This window comes from Scyliorhinus torazame, chromosome 2 (genome assembly GCF_047496885.1).
Source record: "Scyliorhinus torazame isolate Kashiwa2021f chromosome 2, sScyTor2.1, whole genome shotgun sequence".
NCBI classification, from domain to species: domain Eukaryota; kingdom Metazoa; phylum Chordata; class Chondrichthyes; order Carcharhiniformes; family Scyliorhinidae; genus Scyliorhinus; species Scyliorhinus torazame.
Window position 1 is genome coordinate 341,246,982 of NC_092708.1, and position 16,685 is coordinate 341,263,666.

The 16,685-nt window shown below is 46.0% G+C and overlaps 1 protein-coding gene across 9 annotated transcripts in view; it reads left to right on the forward strand.

Moving 5' to 3' along the window:
- The window catches only part of LOC140402859 (ena/VASP-like protein), a 421,629-nt gene that overhangs the window by 364,942 nt on the left and 40,002 nt on the right, over positions 1-16,685 (forward strand). For all 9 annotated transcript variants that reach the window (XM_072490493.1, XM_072490507.1, XM_072490514.1 and 6 more), the window contains one exon: positions 10,163-10,221. In XM_072490493.1, the coding sequence (XP_072346594.1) occupies positions 10,163-10,221 (59 nt within the window). The remainder of the gene's footprint in view (positions 1-10,162; positions 10,222-16,685) is intronic.

The window sequence follows — 16,685 nt, forward strand, 5'->3', positions numbered from 1 at the left end:
GGCTATATTTAACTTGGAGCCCCCGGCAGGTTTCCCTCGACTGATTCCGTTCTTATATAGCTGTTGGAAACCTCACCTGATGAATACTTCGTGAGGGGGGATCATGTGACTCGGAATCCCTTTGACAACACAATGGTGTATTGAAATATATGGTTACGTCACCGGCGAGGGGTGGGGAAAATCGGGAAACTTAATCTCGCCAGCGAGAATCTCGTTACCTGATTCTTGGGGGAATTTGCGCCTGCATCATCATTTACGCTCACAGAGAATGCAGGTGCAAAATTCCTCTGTAACCTCGCAGAAGACAAAATCATGCTCTGGTGCAATCAAACCACCAACACTAGAGTGTACAGAAAAGAAGTCACTGAACTTTCACCTTGCTCAGAGAATGCCAGGCACTTTAGTGACAGTGGCCTAGATTTTCACTGAGTCAGGATGAACTGGGAGCCCTTTAAAGGTGGTGGATGAATCCCATCTCCCAATCCCATTCCCAGGCTTTCCAATTTTCACCAGTGCGGTTCGTGACTCTAACTGCCTGTACCCTGCACTCCCGACCTGGCCGGCTCCATGGCAGGATAGGCATGACCTGGTCCTCCTCAATCTTCATAGAGTCGGGCCGGCTTTTCAAAGAGCTATGGTTGATGGCAGCTCTGAAGTGTCATGAACCGTATTGTGAAAGGCTGTTTCCTCCGCAATGAATAACAGTCATTCATTGATACCGGCCTCCCCGAACAGGTGCCGGAATGTGGCGACTAGGGGCTTTTCACAGTCACTTCATTTGAAGCCTACTTGTGACAATAAGCGATTTTCATTTCATAACTTAGCACTTTCTTAAAAAAGACTCCTTTTTACTACAGCTCAATAAAAGTATCAATTACCCAGACTCTTAAATATTAACAGCTGAATCTGTAAGCACTTGCATCATTTTTATCTTGTGTAAATAAACATTGTGAAATTGACAGCATAGAGGAGATAAAGTCGCCAGAGGACCTGAGGCTGCTTTCCCCTTTTGAGAGAGAGAACTGACTGGTGGCTTCACCACACCTCAGTTAAGGGACAAGGTTGAGAAGGTGGGGACTTCATGGATAACCTCAACTGGTACGGGAATTGAACCCACGCATGTTGGCGTGGCCCCACATCACAAGCCAGCCATCTAGTCAACTGAGTTAACTGACCCCCATAGAGGAGAGGGCCAGAGCGGTCAACCAAGCAGTATCTTCCCTGGGGCTGAGGTGTTTCAAAAGGCCAATACAAGATGCTTTGTAGCAACTCTCAAAGTCTCCATCGACAACATCTTCCAAACCTGCGACCTCTACCGGCTAAGAGGAAAGGGCAATAGATGCCTGGAAAGACCATCAGCTGTAAGTTTCCCTCCAAGCTCCACACTATCCTGATTTGGATCTATATTGTCGTTCCTTCATGTCGCCGGGTCAAAACACTGGAACCCCTCCCTAACAGCACTCTGGGTGTTCCAACACCACATGGACTGCAGCAGTCCAAGAAAGCAGCTCACCACCAACTTCCCGAGCGCAATTAAGGGGGAGGAACAAATGCTGGCCTTGCAAAACAATGCCCACATCCCATGAAAGAATAAATAAAAAGTTGCATGATTAAATTAAAAATGATCCCAATCCCAATTTTCATACCAAAAGGCAAAATCCTCAGTTTGGGAGGGAGTGTTGATGCCGGGACCGAATAGCGTGTGGTTCACATTCCCATTGCGGCCGTTATTTGTGGAGCAATTCAGGACATGCTAATGGCCCTGCACAGCTGGGGTAAATTCCGAGCAATTCAGGGCCCTAACAGTGGGTGTTCTAACCGCTAGGGGTGGAATTAGCGGCAAAGAGCCTGGCAGCTGGAGCTGTTTTTAAATGCTCCACTTTCCACAGACTCACTGCAGCCACCAAGAGGCTCGGAGAAGACCTGCCCCCTGAGGTCAGGAGTCCGAGGTGTTTCCAGCTCCATGCCAGTGAGGAGCAGATGGACACCCTCTTCCCCACACGTGGGCCGCAGGCTCAAACCTGCTCTCCTGAACACTGCCTGGGAGGTGGTGGCAGAGGCAGTCAGTGCTGCCAGCCTCACCAGGAGGAGACAACTGGGGAGCCAGAAAGGTGGAGGTTACTGGTGCGTCTGCTGCCTGAGAGTGGCAGAGAACCAGGGAGGGTGCCCTCTGGTTGGGGTGAGTTCTGCAGATCCTCTGCTTCCTCTGCAAAGGGCAGCGCTTCTGAAGAGTACCAACACCTGGTGGGCTCCTGATTAAGCTTGGCCCTTAGTGTCCAAATGTTAGGTGGGGTTACGGGGATGAGGCGAGAGAGTGAGCTTGGGTAGGGTGCTCTTTTAGAGGATCGGTGCAGACTCGATGGGCCGAATGGCCCCCTTCTGCTCTCTAGGGATTCTATGAGGCTGGGATATCAGGCGGTCTGGGTGGGCTTCCAGATGACCAGGGGCCTTCTGAACATTTAAAGGAGACAGGCAGCACTCAGTATTGTGAGACTGCAAGTAACACCAAAGGAGTGCATTTAATAATAATCTTTATTAGCGTCACAAGTAGGCTTACATCAACACTATAATGAAGTTACTGTGAAAATCCCCTAGTCACTACACTCCGCCACCTGTTCGGGTACACAGAGGGAGAATTCAGAATGTCTAAATTACCTAACAGCACTTCTTTCGGCACATTGTGGGAGGAAACCGGAACACCCGGAGAAAACCCACGCAGACACGGGGAGAATGTGCAGACTGCACAGACAGTGACCCAAACCGGGAATCAAACCCAGGACCCTGGCGCTGTGAAGCAACAGTGCTAACCACTCTGCTACCAAGATCTACTTCAACAATGCCGACCAGGCCACCCCGATACTGAGGGGGACACCTTAAGTCCACGGACTTGGCGCCGAGTCACAACCTGCTCCTGCACCCAGCCCGGCCAGCCGTCCCGTCAGTGTTTTTTTAGCCTCCCACTCACCCTCCGCAGCCATGGCGTTTGTAAATACTTGTAGTAATTCACGCCCGTGAGACATCCGCCTGAGAAGAGTGGAGCATCTCCAACCCACTAATCACAGTTAAATGCATGTAAATGCTGGTTTTGCATGATTGTGCCGGTGGGGGCCCAAAACTCGCTATTGCCAGCGAGGGACCAGAGCATGGCGCCTGAATTGCCATCGGGCGCAGACCTCGGATTTGGCCAAACACCCGATTCTCCACCCGATCGCGGATCGCGTTTGCAGCGTCGCGAGGCGGATAATTTGATTCTCTCCCGTGAGTCTATTTGAAAATATTTTCTCCAGTCCTGCTCTATGTCCTCAGACCCCACACCTGACTCTATAATTGACCCAATGCAACCCCTGCTTCTCAGACTTGGCCCCACTTCTGCCTGAAGTGGGAGCTATTTGTTTGAAATTCTTCCATCTGCTGTGCTGCTCTTCATTTTTTGAAATACAAGGGGCTCATAAATCCATAACGACAAACAGAAAACTGTACCAACAGCCACATTTGCTTAACCTTTAAACAAAAAATGATGGCCATAACACAATAGGTACAGTTGCAACTTGCATTTATATAGTGCCTTCACAAACATCCCAAAGTGAACCACAGCGTAATCTGACAAAATTTGGCAATGAGCTGAGAAAAACAGTAATTGCGTTTCAAAATGTGCTAACTTGCCTGCCTGGGGTGTTCGGAGGTCAAGGTGGGTGTGATATGAGCATAGGTTACATTTTCCTTGCATAGCAATGTTTAGAATGGTTCTATCTACGTTGCACAGTGGTAAGCACTGCTGCCTCACAGCGCTAGGGCCCAAGTGCGATTCCAGCCTTGGCAGACTGTCTGCGTGGGGTTTGCACATTCTCTCCGTGTCTGCGTGGGTGTCCTTCGGGTGTTCCGGTTTTCTCCCACAGTCCAAAGATGTGCAGGTTAGGTGGAGGAGGGTCAGTGCAGACTCGATGGGCCAAATGGCAGACTGCGCTGTCGTGATTCTATGATTCTGTGATATCATGATGTAGCGTGGTCAGTGGATATTTGTTGATGGAACTGAATCAGAATAATCTTGCAGGGTGTAAATTGGACGTGCTTTGAATCCCCAAGCTCCTGGATTTGTTTTCATCTTCACGCCCTGGATAGTTTTTATGAATTGTTTCTTAATACAAGATCGGGTGAAGTCCAAGCTTCTTTCTATAGGTGAAGGAACTATTTTGTTCTCCAATAAAGGAATTCCAGAATGTACATAAAAATGTACATTAAATAAAAATTTCTATTAAAATAAGAAATAAATTATCCACTGGAATGTGCCATGGAGTCAGATGCCAGAATTATGTTCTCAGCATGATTCGTGGCTTTTGTTAAACCAAGTTCATCCTTCAGCACATCGGGAAGCACAGGACTAGGAAAGACTGCAGTCCATCTGTTTGTTTCAACTCCCTCAAATATCCATCCACACTATTCAATGCGCTGCTTTGCTGGAACTCCATTCCACATAATCACCACCTCAGCTTGGAATATTTAAGTCTGAACTATCTGTACACCTTATCAACCAAAATTGCTAACCCCTCCCTTGACTTACTGTCAAACCCGGAATGAAAATTCTGGCTCACCCACCATGCCTTCTGCAACCTGGTCTGGTCCTGCACCAAAGGTGAGTCCCTTGAAGGAACACCACATTGGCCCCCAAACCTCCGGGGGGAAAAAATCTTGCCCTCTTTACCGGTCCACCAGGCCCCACATGTTCCAGGTGATTAAACTTGTCAGGAGTCTCTGACTGCCCCCCACTCACCTTGAGTCAGCCATCGACACCATGACTCATCCTTCCTGCCCAGATTCCCAGAACCCGGGCCCACCTAAGAGAGCCACCGGTCCCACCCCTAAGTTGAGAAAAAGGAAAACCCTTGGACACCGTTAGTCCCCCCCCCCCCCCCTCCCCATCCCTCAGCAGGCCACAGACTGCCTGGTGCCACAATCCCCCCCCACCACCCCACCCCACTATCCCCCCACCACACAAAGACACAGCTAGGCCCATTGTGACTCACCCAACCAGACCCAACACACCCCATCTCTGCCCCAACTCCACTCCCGTTCGCTAACCTCCCCTCTCCTCTTTGCAAGCAAAGTGGCCCCCCTCCAATAACCTCTCAAAAACAACAACCACCTCACCCATCCCTTCCAACCCAAACTCCCCACCAACACACCCAAACCCCGCCATTATTAACATACCTCTTTCCTGTCCAGAACACACCTAAGCATCCCATTATCTTTATTAAACTAGCCCCCCCCAAACAAGACCAAAAGTATATAACCCACAAAGGCACAAAGACATATGTACAGAATGCAAGCATCCCCCCATCGTACCCAGAGTCCCAATCAGTCCATCTCACAGCGGCCCCAACTGCTTCACTCTGATAAAGGCCTCTGACTGCTCCAACGTATCAGAGAAATAATTCTTCGAGCCCATGGTAACCCGCAACCTCACTGGGTACACCACCCCTAACCACATGCCATTGCTATCGAAAACATCTTCCTGCCATTTTAGTATAAACCCTCCCCAACCATTGTACCAAATACTGCCCCCAGGACATCATTCCCGGTCCTGCCCAGGTGTAACCCATCCGGTTTCTACTGATCCCATCTCCCCCAGAATCTGTCCAAATCTCCCAGGAATCTGAAACCTTCCCCTCACATCATCTCTTCAGCCACATATTCATCTAATATATCCTGCCATTTCTGCTCTGACTAGCAAATGGCACTGATAGTAATCCTGAGAACACTACCTTTGACGTCCTACTTTTCAACTTCGTAACTCCCTATATTCGGCTTTCAGGACCTCATCCCTTTTATCGCCTATGTTGCTTGTCGCAAGGTATACCATGGCCACTGGCTGGTCATCCTTTTCCTCCAGAATGTCATGTAGGCTCTCTGAGACATCCTTGACCCCAGTTCCAGGGTGGTACCATACCATCCTGGAGTCTTGTTTCTATCCACAGTAACGCCTATCTATTCCTCTTACAATTGAACCCCCTATACCTATTGCATTGCCACACTTTTTACTCCTCCCCTGTGCAACAGAGCCAACTGTGGTGCAATGAATTTGGCTGTTGCTGCTTTCACCTGAGAGAGGTAATCCCCCCTCAACAGTATCCAAAGCGCTATATCTGTTTTGCATTAGGGTTAGGGGAATGGCCACAGGAGATTCCTGCATTGTCTATGTAGTCCACTTGCTCTGCCTGATGGTCATCCATTTCCTTCCTGCCTGTGGAGTCTTAGCCTGTGGTGTTACTATCGCTCTATATGTGCTATCCACAAAGGCACAAAGACATATGTACAGAATGCAAGCATCCCCCCCATCGTACCCAGAGTCCCAATCAGTCCATCTCACAGCGGCCCCAACTGCTTCACTCTGATAAAGGCCTCTGACTGCTCCAACGTATCAGAGAAATAATTCTTCGAGCCCATGGTAACCCGCAACCTCACTGGGTACACCACCCCTAACCACATGCCATTGCTGTCGAAAACAGCCTTCGCCCGATTGAAGGTCGCCTACCTCTTCGCCAGCCCAATCCCAATGTCCTGATATATCCACAGTGTGCCCATCCCAGTCGATATTCCGAATCTTCTTCGCTCACTACAAGACCTGCCCCTTCCATTGATAATTATGGAAACAGATAGTCTCCGCTCGCAGCAGCTCATTTGGCGTTAGCTTTTGCCTGACCGCCTGGTGAGCTCTGTCGAGTTCCGGAGGGGGCAAAACCTCATCCCCCATCCACCAACCAAGAAAACTTCTCCACAAAGTATTGAGTAAGCTTCGAGCCATCCATTGCCTCCGGCAGCCCCACCAACCTGAGGTTTAAACACCTTGGCCGGGATTCTCTGAAAACGCGGCTAAGTGTTGACGACGCCGTAAACACCGGAGTGTTTCACGCCGGCGTCAATGGGCCTCTTGGCCCAGCGATTCTGTTGCCCACAGGGGGCCAGCACGGCACTGGAGTGCTCTGCACTGCTCCAGCTGCCGTACGCGGCCCTGCACTGCTCGCCGGCGGTCCGCGCATGCCACACAGCGGGCCGGCGCGGAAGAAGGTAGGACCTCCCCGATCACACGCATCTGCCAATCAGTGGCCCCCGATCATGGGCCTACCCGTCGTGGAGGCCCCCCCCCCAGAGTATGATCCCCCCCGCCCCCCCACCACGACGGCCACCATGGCCGTGGGTCCGAGCTCCCGCCAGGTGGAACCATGTTAGAACCACACCGGCAGGAACTCAGCCGGTCGACCGCGGAGAATCGCCACGGGGGCCTCCAGATGCTTCACCTCCAGCCTCAGGCCTTTGTTGCTACCCGTCCCCAATGCAATCCCGTCCTCCAATGAGGCAAGCCGATCCTTGTGCTGTAATAGGGCCTCCTCCACACCCTTCAAAGTCTCACCCTGCGCTTTAATCTTGTTCAATGTCCTCACCAACTGCTCCAGAACCAGCCCGAGTGACCCCACGATAGTGGCTCAAAAGGATTTTCTTATCTCCTTGCCCTGCCCTCAAATTGCCGATCCGTTTGCCTGCCAAATTTCTCCAGCTCCCGCGCCATCACTTCAGCCAATGTGTTTGAAGTAAAGGGCATGGCGGCCATCATCCCTCCTTCACCTTTCTTCAGCCGGCTACGCTCCTGAGCCTTCTTCTAGTTGGGCTTCTTTGTCAACAGTTTCAACATGATTCCATCGTGTAACAATTCCCGAAGCCCAGCCAGGAGCCATTTTCCGTGCATCTTATTCTTCATGTGCAAACCTTAGAAGGTTATCTCATGTGTGGTCAGTGTCTGAGCCAAACCTGATCATCTCCTCACTTGCTGGCTACACACATGCTCTTCTGTCATGGGGTACCAGATAGTGATCAGGCTGCATGAGGGGGTTGTCACTTCCTAAAATCTTTGTGGCCTTTATAACTCAGAAATGGTGACTTTGCCCCTCATTAATACAAAATGAAGCTGCGCCTGCCCTTCAGGTGATACTTTGCTCCCAGCACCATGAGATTGGGCGATTACAGATTCAAACAGCTATCTTTCAACTTGGTGAAACAGCATATTAACGTACAGATGAGCTGCTGCACTTAACCAATTGTTTTTAAATGTTCCAATTGTTTTAAAGGATCCCTGCTGAATTTAACTGTGTTATAAGACTTAGTACTTTTTCCACGCATAAGCAATGCAATCACAAAATTGTCATTCTTAATGCGAATAAAAATAAATTTGTACGTAAAAATCAGTTCATTCAGGGTTTTAGAGTTTCTTACTGAAAGTGGTGGCCTTATTTTGTTCTTTCCACATTTGCAGAGTGCAGAAAAGAAACTGAGGTTATTCCTCATACAGTAGCAATTAAACAATTTCAAACTTCATCAGCTAGGGTTGAATTGTCGGTTAGAACAGGGCTGGTACAGCTATTGAGAATGGAAATCAGCAGTGATTTAACAAAATATGAGTTGTGGTGGAAAATGCTGAAGAAAATAAAAAATTCCATATTGTCAGTGTTAACAGTACTTCCCAGATTTTAAAATAATCCACAAATACTTGTTCACAGATATTTATTTATTTTTATTATTTTAAAGGATTTGTTCAACATTTAATGCAGAAATTCAAATGCAGCTTCAGACTCATTTTCTGAACCAAGTCAGCTTGCCCATAGATTAAGGGATAGAAAATCTACAACTTGCCTGTTGGTATCCAAGTATAACTCCTCAGTCATTCTGAGTCCTGCAATAATAAGCATAACATAAAACTTGTGTACTTGTTACAAATACATTTGACTGCATTTATTAACCAACCCATTAACCAACAGTGGTTAACACTGCCGTCTCACAGCAGGGATTCTGGCCTTGGGTGACTGTTCATGTGGAGTTTGCACTTTCTCCCCATGTCTCTATGGGTTCCCTCCGGGCGCTCTGGTTTCCTCCCACAGTCCAAAGATGTCCAGGTTAGGTGGATTGGCCATGATCAGTGCACAGGGTTATGGGGATAGGGCAGAGGAGTGGGCCTGGGTAGAGTACTCTTTCGGAGGAGCGGTGGAAATTCAATGGGCCAAATAGCCTCCTTCTGCAGTGTAGGGATTCTATGGAACTAAAATCTGTTCACCTTAGGCTAGAGTTCTCGAACAGCTAGTGTCGTAAATGTATTGTTAGCAACCTGACTGCTGTGTTTCTGAAATGTTATTTATAGTTAATTTTCTGATACAAAACTGTAAAATTTAATATTGGAAAGATGAGAAATTGCCACTTTTTATACCAGTGTGATTCTGCAATTTTACAGGCTGGGTAGTGGTTAACTGCAGAGCAAAGCTCCCTACTACACTGTAATCACATTTCTCAATCTCTGACTACGGCAATTTCCAATTTTCTTACCATTTACCCTTGTGACATGTAAGTGAGACAGCTTTGTGCTAAATTATGATCAGTCCTATGTCGTGAAAACTGCTGGAAACTAGGTCACCATTGTTTAATGTCCTTTCGATTACGAAATGCAGAGTTTTCAGTAAAAGGAGAGATTGAATTAGAAACAGAACTCGAATGGTAAATGGCTGGTGAGTTATTTGACCCATATGCCATTTGGTAAAGAGATATGGGGATACATTTTGTCATCATTGCTTGAAGTATAACCTGGCAGAGTAGACTTCCCTCCCTTTGTAGAAACAACCCAAATTTTATTGTTTTCAATCAGTTGAAAATCGGCCAGGTTCATCAACAAGAAAGTGATCTGCTCCACCAGATTATCATCCAAGCAATTAATGCAGAAATTAAGCCTATATTTTCCACATGAGTGGCATTGTGGTCACAACATTTGCATATTCTCCAAAGTGGAGAAGTATGAAGAACAAAATAGAACCATCGTAGCTTTGAAGTACAATATGGGTGAGCATAGTTAAAGTGAAATCACCTCTGAAAGCTTCCACAATGAGTCAAAAAGTTGAATTTCTCTCTGGTGATTCTCAAGGCAGTGAGTTTATGCAGTAATGCAAAATATCAACTTATCACTTATGGCATAATGTAAAGTAAGATTTGCATTTCTTGGTTAATCTTACCTGTCCCGTTTTAGGGATGGGTCAAAGTTTGTTTATTCATGAAAAAAAATTAAAGAACTAAATTGAGTCACAGGAACATTAAAATGGAGCATCCCAGTAATTGTTTTGAAAAACTTCTTTAGGCAACTAATGGAACAGCATCATGAACAGATGGAGAGAGAACGGCGGACTTCCATGTCTGGTGAGTTGATTTTTAGTGACATACTCAGGCATGGAGTCAATCCTGAGCTTCAACATGATTAATCAACTTCCTTAAAGAAGCTTCTAGAACAGTGCTCAAATGGGGCACCCAAGAAGAATAGAGTCTACAGTTTGGGGTCACATAGTCTGGTCCGGAAGGGACTGCCACATGGAGCCAATACTCCGCTGACTCTGTACCCTTTTGGGCGCAAGTGAAATTCCTTAGCTGGTGATGGCAAAATTTGATGATGGTTGGGATGTAAAGTAGGTGGCAGCAGATCAGCTCATTGAAATCAATGGAAAGGAAAATCGCACAGGATGTATAACGAGCACGTGGCCACTAAACTGCCTGTCGTGAACCCCAGCAAGGTTGGATTTCACGTCCAACATTGGTATCTTTAGACAAAAATGGTGAAGAATTATTGTGGGTGCTTAGGTTCAGGATCTTTAGATGTTAATGGGCATAAAACAATAACACTTTTAACAGAGCAAAATGTCCTATCATGTGTCAAAAGAACATTATGAAGCAAAATTTGAGACCATAAGGGATACGGGATAACCAAAACCAATAAGGTAACTTTTAGGGGCCATCTTAAAGACAAACGGTGGATTGGTTGGTTAGTGAGGGAATTCCAGAGCATATTTTTTGGTAACAGAAGGCATGGTAGAGTGAATAAAATCAGGGATGCCCGAGAGAACAGAATTGGCGGAAAGCAATTGTCTTGGAGAGTTAGAGCTGGAGGAGATTTCAGAGATAGCAAGGGGTGATCAGGCCAAGTATGGAGAAAATTGAAAACTGTGACATTGCTTAGCCAGGAGCCATCGAAACAAAGAAAATAAGGGCAGGATTAGGCCATTCATTATGATCATTGCTGATCATCCAACTCAGTAACCTGTTCCTGCTTTCCCCCCCCCCCCCCCCCCATATACTTTGATCCCTTTAGCCCCAAGAGCTATATCTGACTCCTTCTTGAAAACATACAGGGCGGGATTCTCCGTTAGCCGACGCTGAAATCGGGAAAGGCGATTGGGCGGAGAATCGGTTCCAACGCCGAAATCGCGGCAGGCGCCGATTTGATGCCAAATTGCAATGCTCCAGAACCTCGACAGCGGCATCAATGCGTTCCGGAACGCACGTACAGTAGACACCATTAGCCTATCATTAGCGGACCCGAACCAGTATTCTCCGGGGCCTCCGCATTTCTCCACTTCCGATGGGCCGAGTTCCCAACGGCTTGTTTCACTTGTGCTTTTAAAAATCATGAAACCGGCGTGGCGGCTGCTGAAGGAGAGGGAGGGCATACGGAAGGTGTCCAACATCGCCATAGTTTGCTGAAAGTTGTGCAGCTGGCCGGGGGGGGGCTTCTGCCAGGGCTGGGGGGAGTAGTGGGAGGTAGCCAGGAGGTGGTCTGTGCGGTCAGGGTGGACAGGCAGGGAACACCGTTGCTACAGCCGGCAAGGCAGCCATGCAGTTGCACACACCGCTAACAGCCGACTTTGAACTTTGTGTCAAGGGTCATATAGGTGTCCCCCCCACCGAGGCACCCCCCGGGTGCCCTCTGGCCCCAGCGACCCATCAGCTGTATGGGCACGCCCCAGCGCAAGCAGTGCCATCTTTTTGGCTGGGATGAGTGTGTGTGGGGAGTGTAATGTGTATATGCTGCCCAACCTAGTGAGTGTCAATCACGGACCTGCACCATTTTTCATTGGAATCGATTGTGTTCCACCCAGCACCAGTGCTAGCCCCTCAACGATAGTGGAATCGGTCCAGGTGTGACGCTGGTTTTTCGATTGTAAAAGTCCACGGATTCCGAGTTGGTGTCAACACTTAGTCTCAGAAACGGAGAATCCCGCCCACAATGTTTTGGCCTCAACTGCTTTCTGTGGTAGCAAATTCCCACAGGCTTATCACTCTTTGGGTGAAGAAACCTCTCCTTATCTCAGTCCTAAATGGTTTACCCAATTTCTCTGAGAATTTCCCCTCATTCTTCCAAACTATTTATCCGACTTTATTCTCAGCTCTGTCTCTACAGATTCTACCTCGGCAGAGCTCATATACTTCCTCACTATTGTGTTAATTTCCTCTTTAACCAGCGATGCAACCCCACTGTCCTTTCCTTTTTGTTTGTCCTTCCTAAATACTGAATACTCCTGGATGTTCACATCTCTGGTCACTCTTCAATCATGTCTCCGTAATCCTGACTATATCACACCCGTTTACATATGTTTGCGCTATTAGTTCATCTACTTTGTTGTGAATTCTCTACTTATTAAGTAACAAAGCCTTAAGGCTTGTCTTTTTAACATTCCTTGTCCCCTTCCTATTATTTTTCACTGTGGCCCTGTTTGATTCTGGTCCTTGATTTCTCTGCCTATCACTTCTCTTATTCCCCTTTCTATCTTTTGTTCTTGTCCATGTTTGCCCCTCCTCTGACTCCTTGCATAGGTTCCCATCTTCCTGCCATTTTAGTTTAAACCCTCCCCAACCATTGTACCAAATACTGCCCCCAGGACATCATTCCCGGTCCTGCCCAGGTGTAACCCATCCGGTTTCTACTGATCCCATCTCCCCCAGAATCAGTCCAAATCTCCCAGGAATCTGAAACCTTCCCCTCACATCATCTCTTCAGCCACATATTCATCTAATATATCCTGCCATTTCTGCTCTGACTAGCAAATGGCACTGATAGTAATCCTGAGAACACTACCTTTGACGTCCTACTTTTCAACTTCCTAACTCCCTATATTCGGCTTTCAGGACCTCATCCCTTTTATCGCCTATGTTGCTTGCCGCAAGGTATACCATGGCCACTGGCTGGTCATCCTTTTCCTCCAGAATGTCATGTAGGCTCTCTGAGACATCCTTGACCCCAGTTCCAGGGTGGTACCATACCATCCTGGAGTCTTGTTTCTATCCACAGTAACGCCTATCTATTCCTCTTACAATTGAACCCCCTATACCTATTGCATTGCCACACTTTTTACTCCTCCCCTGTCCAACAGAGCCAACTGTGGTGCAATGAATTTGGCTGTTGCTGCTTTCACCTGAGAGAGGTAATCCCCCCTCAACAGTATCCAAAGCGCTATATCTCTTTTGCATTGGGGTTAGGGGAATGGCCACAGGAGATTCCTGCACTGTCTATGTAGTCCACTTGCTCTGCCTGATGGTCATCCATTTCCTTCCTGCCTGTGGAGTCTTAGCCTGTGGTGTTACTATCCCTCTATATGTGCTATCCACAATACTCTCCCATGTCACGAATGCTGTACAATGTCCCCCATCTCCACTGCAGCTCTGAAACTCAGGCTTCCAGGAGCTGCAGCTAGAGACATTTCCTGCACACATGCTGGCCTCGGCCACTGGAAACTCTCCCGGCTTCCCACATGGAGCAGGAGGAGCACACCACAAAATTGAGCTCCCATGCCATGTCCTACCTTTATAAATTAAACTTTTTGCAAGATACTTAATATCAAATAATATCAATTACTCTTGGGTCCTTCTTCCCTGGTCCTCATTATTATAGAACATAGACCTTACAAACTATAAGCAATAAAAGTAGTAAATATTTATCCAACTTTATTCACCCAATCAGCTGTTTCTACTTGCCCTGCGTCACTTTTGAATCTTGTCTTCATCTCAGGAGCACCAAGCTTGAACTGCACCCTCAATCTCGCTTTTTCTCGTAGCCTCTTATTCTCCCTGCCCCACACTCAGCCTCGCTTATTCTATGCTCTTTTATCCTCCCAAACCGCACTCAATCTTGCTCTTCCTTGCACTCTTTTAACTCCGGACTCTGCTTTCTGTCTCACTCTTTCTCGTGCTCTTTTATCATCCCAGCACCAGGCAATAATGTTGGTCAGCAAGTACAGGGGCCCATGAGTGAACAAGTGAACAGGATTTGATGTGGATTCCAATACCAATAGCAGAGTTTTTGTTGGCCTCAAGTTAATGAAGAGTGGAAGATTAGACGCTGTCTGGGCTGTCAAGTCTAGAGGTAACAAAGGCATTGGTGAAGGCTTTGGCAACAGATGAATCAAGGTAGGGTGAACTCGGCAATATAATAGAGATGGAAATAGGCAGTCTTAGTGATGGCACATATATGTGATCAGAGACTCAACTCAGGGCCAAACATGGCATCAAGATTTTGAGCAGTCTGATTCATCATCACGATGTTGCCAATGAGGTGGTTGGAGTCAGTAGCTAGAGAACAAAACATTTTTGGCAGGGACTGAGGGCAATGGTATTAGTCTTCCCAATATTTAGTTGGTGGAAATTCCTGCTCATCCAGTACTACATGTTTGACAGCAATCTGCTAATTTAGAGACAATGGAGGGATTGAGAGAGGTGGTGGTGAGGTAGAGTTGACTGCTGTCAGTATACATGGTGAAGCTTGCACTGTGTTTTTGAATGGTGCTACTGAAAAGTAACATGTAGATGAGAAATAGGAATGTGCCAAGGATAGAACGTTGGGGAAGTACGAGAGGTAACAGTGCAGCAATAATGTCTGTGTCTGCATGCACCTATTGAGCAGTGTAGCTTTAACATACCTACATAACAGACATAACACTAGTGTGGTAATGTAATTGTAAGTGTTATGGTTTTATCAAACAAGTAGATTTTTTACTGTCAGTGTTAGCACATGGCAGCAGATGGTAGTGTCTATGTTAATACACAACAGAAGAGTTAGCATTACTACATGACAGCAGGGAGGGCCACTAATTTCGTTGTTAGAATAATTGCATTGGGAGGTAGGTATGTCAGTGTCAGAAAGCACAAAAAACAGAATAACATCATCAGTGTTTGTGTCCACCACTAATTTCTGCTGCCACTGTTAGTACTGTCAGAAGCGATGGATTTTTATTTTATTTTATGTGTTACATTTGTTGATGCAAACATTGTACAAACTGCTGCTGTATTCTGCAACCTCATTATTGAAAATTATGGCAATTTGATAATGAAGAGGCAGCTTAAGAGGCTATTGCGTGACATCCTCTATATTATTAAAGTTGCCTTGTGAATGTTTTTTACAACTGTTCAAATCCAACGAAAGCACAGCTGGTTTGCAATGATTTAGTGCCTAACTTCTAAAGGAAAAAGCCTTGGGCAAAGGTAATAATTGTCAATCTAAACCAAGTGAAAATGTAAGAATATCATATTATTGCACTCATTCCACCCAAAGGAAACATGCAAATAATGTTTGAATAATTTAGTCAGGTAGAAAGAGAAATTAATTAATGAAGGATTAAAGGAAGTCACCCCAACATATCACAAGATCCTGAGAAGGTTTCAATAAACCAAAGATGATGCATAGCCACCACATGACTGGGAGGTACAATAAAATGCATTAAGGTGCGATGTTTAGACTATCATGTTCAAGCTAGAAAAACGTAAAATGATCAATACTTCAACCTTCATCGAAACATGTCTTTATTAATCCATTGCTTTACCAGGCAAAATCGTCATGCAATTATCAAGCTTCAACTTGTACTGCATGAATGTTTCCACACATACATAGAACCGTAGAAATGTGGAGCCATTCAATCAAACAGGCTTGTGCTGACTTTTTACTATAGCGTTCCTAAATTAATCTCACCCCCCTGCTCTTTACCTGTAGCCCTTCATTCTCCTCTGATTCAAATGTTTATCCACACTTCCCTTAAAGGACACAATGGGACGTGCAATCGTATGCAAAAGCTACCTGTGTGATTGCTTGCTCTGGAATGAAACATAATTATGTTATCTGTCCATGTATTCTTGATTAAATCCGAAAACCAGTCCAGAGACCCTTTCCTAAGAAGTGCAACTTTTGGATCTATGATTTATGTTTGTCATTTTTTTTTTAATTAAGTTTTTTTTTAAACATACGGTCAATTAACTTATTTGAACCTAAACAAAAGTATTAAAAGTCTTATCACCTGTATTACTCATGGTGTATTTTACCAGGTATAATTCCAGCCACTTTAGAGGATTGTCATCTGCAGCATTCAAAGCCTGTGAGCTATCAGATAGTTTAGTTATTTGACATGATTCAGTGGCATTGAACATGCTTTGATTTGTCTTCAAGGGCATTTGTCATCATCACAAAGGTTGGTCCAGTTTAAAAGTGGTTGATATGTGCTCAATTACTGTGTGGCCAGTTGAATCCCAGTTGACAGACTGTACAGTGGAAATTATGTGGTCTACTCCTGCCAAGGAAGAAAAAGTAAAAATAATCAATAACGGCCGACTATACTGGGTGTTGCTAGTCATGTTTAGAGCAAATTTGTGAGAAATAGCAACATGATTTGATCACAAAATTAATTCATTAATTTTGCTATTGGAGCTGAATGATGAAGATGTGAGCCAGGAAACTATGTTGCAGACGACTGGTAACTGAGGGAAGGAAGTATGGTGCAATGTAAAATATTAAACATTTGGCAACTTTTAAAACTGCATCAGTATGAATGCACCTGCTCCCATCCCATTAA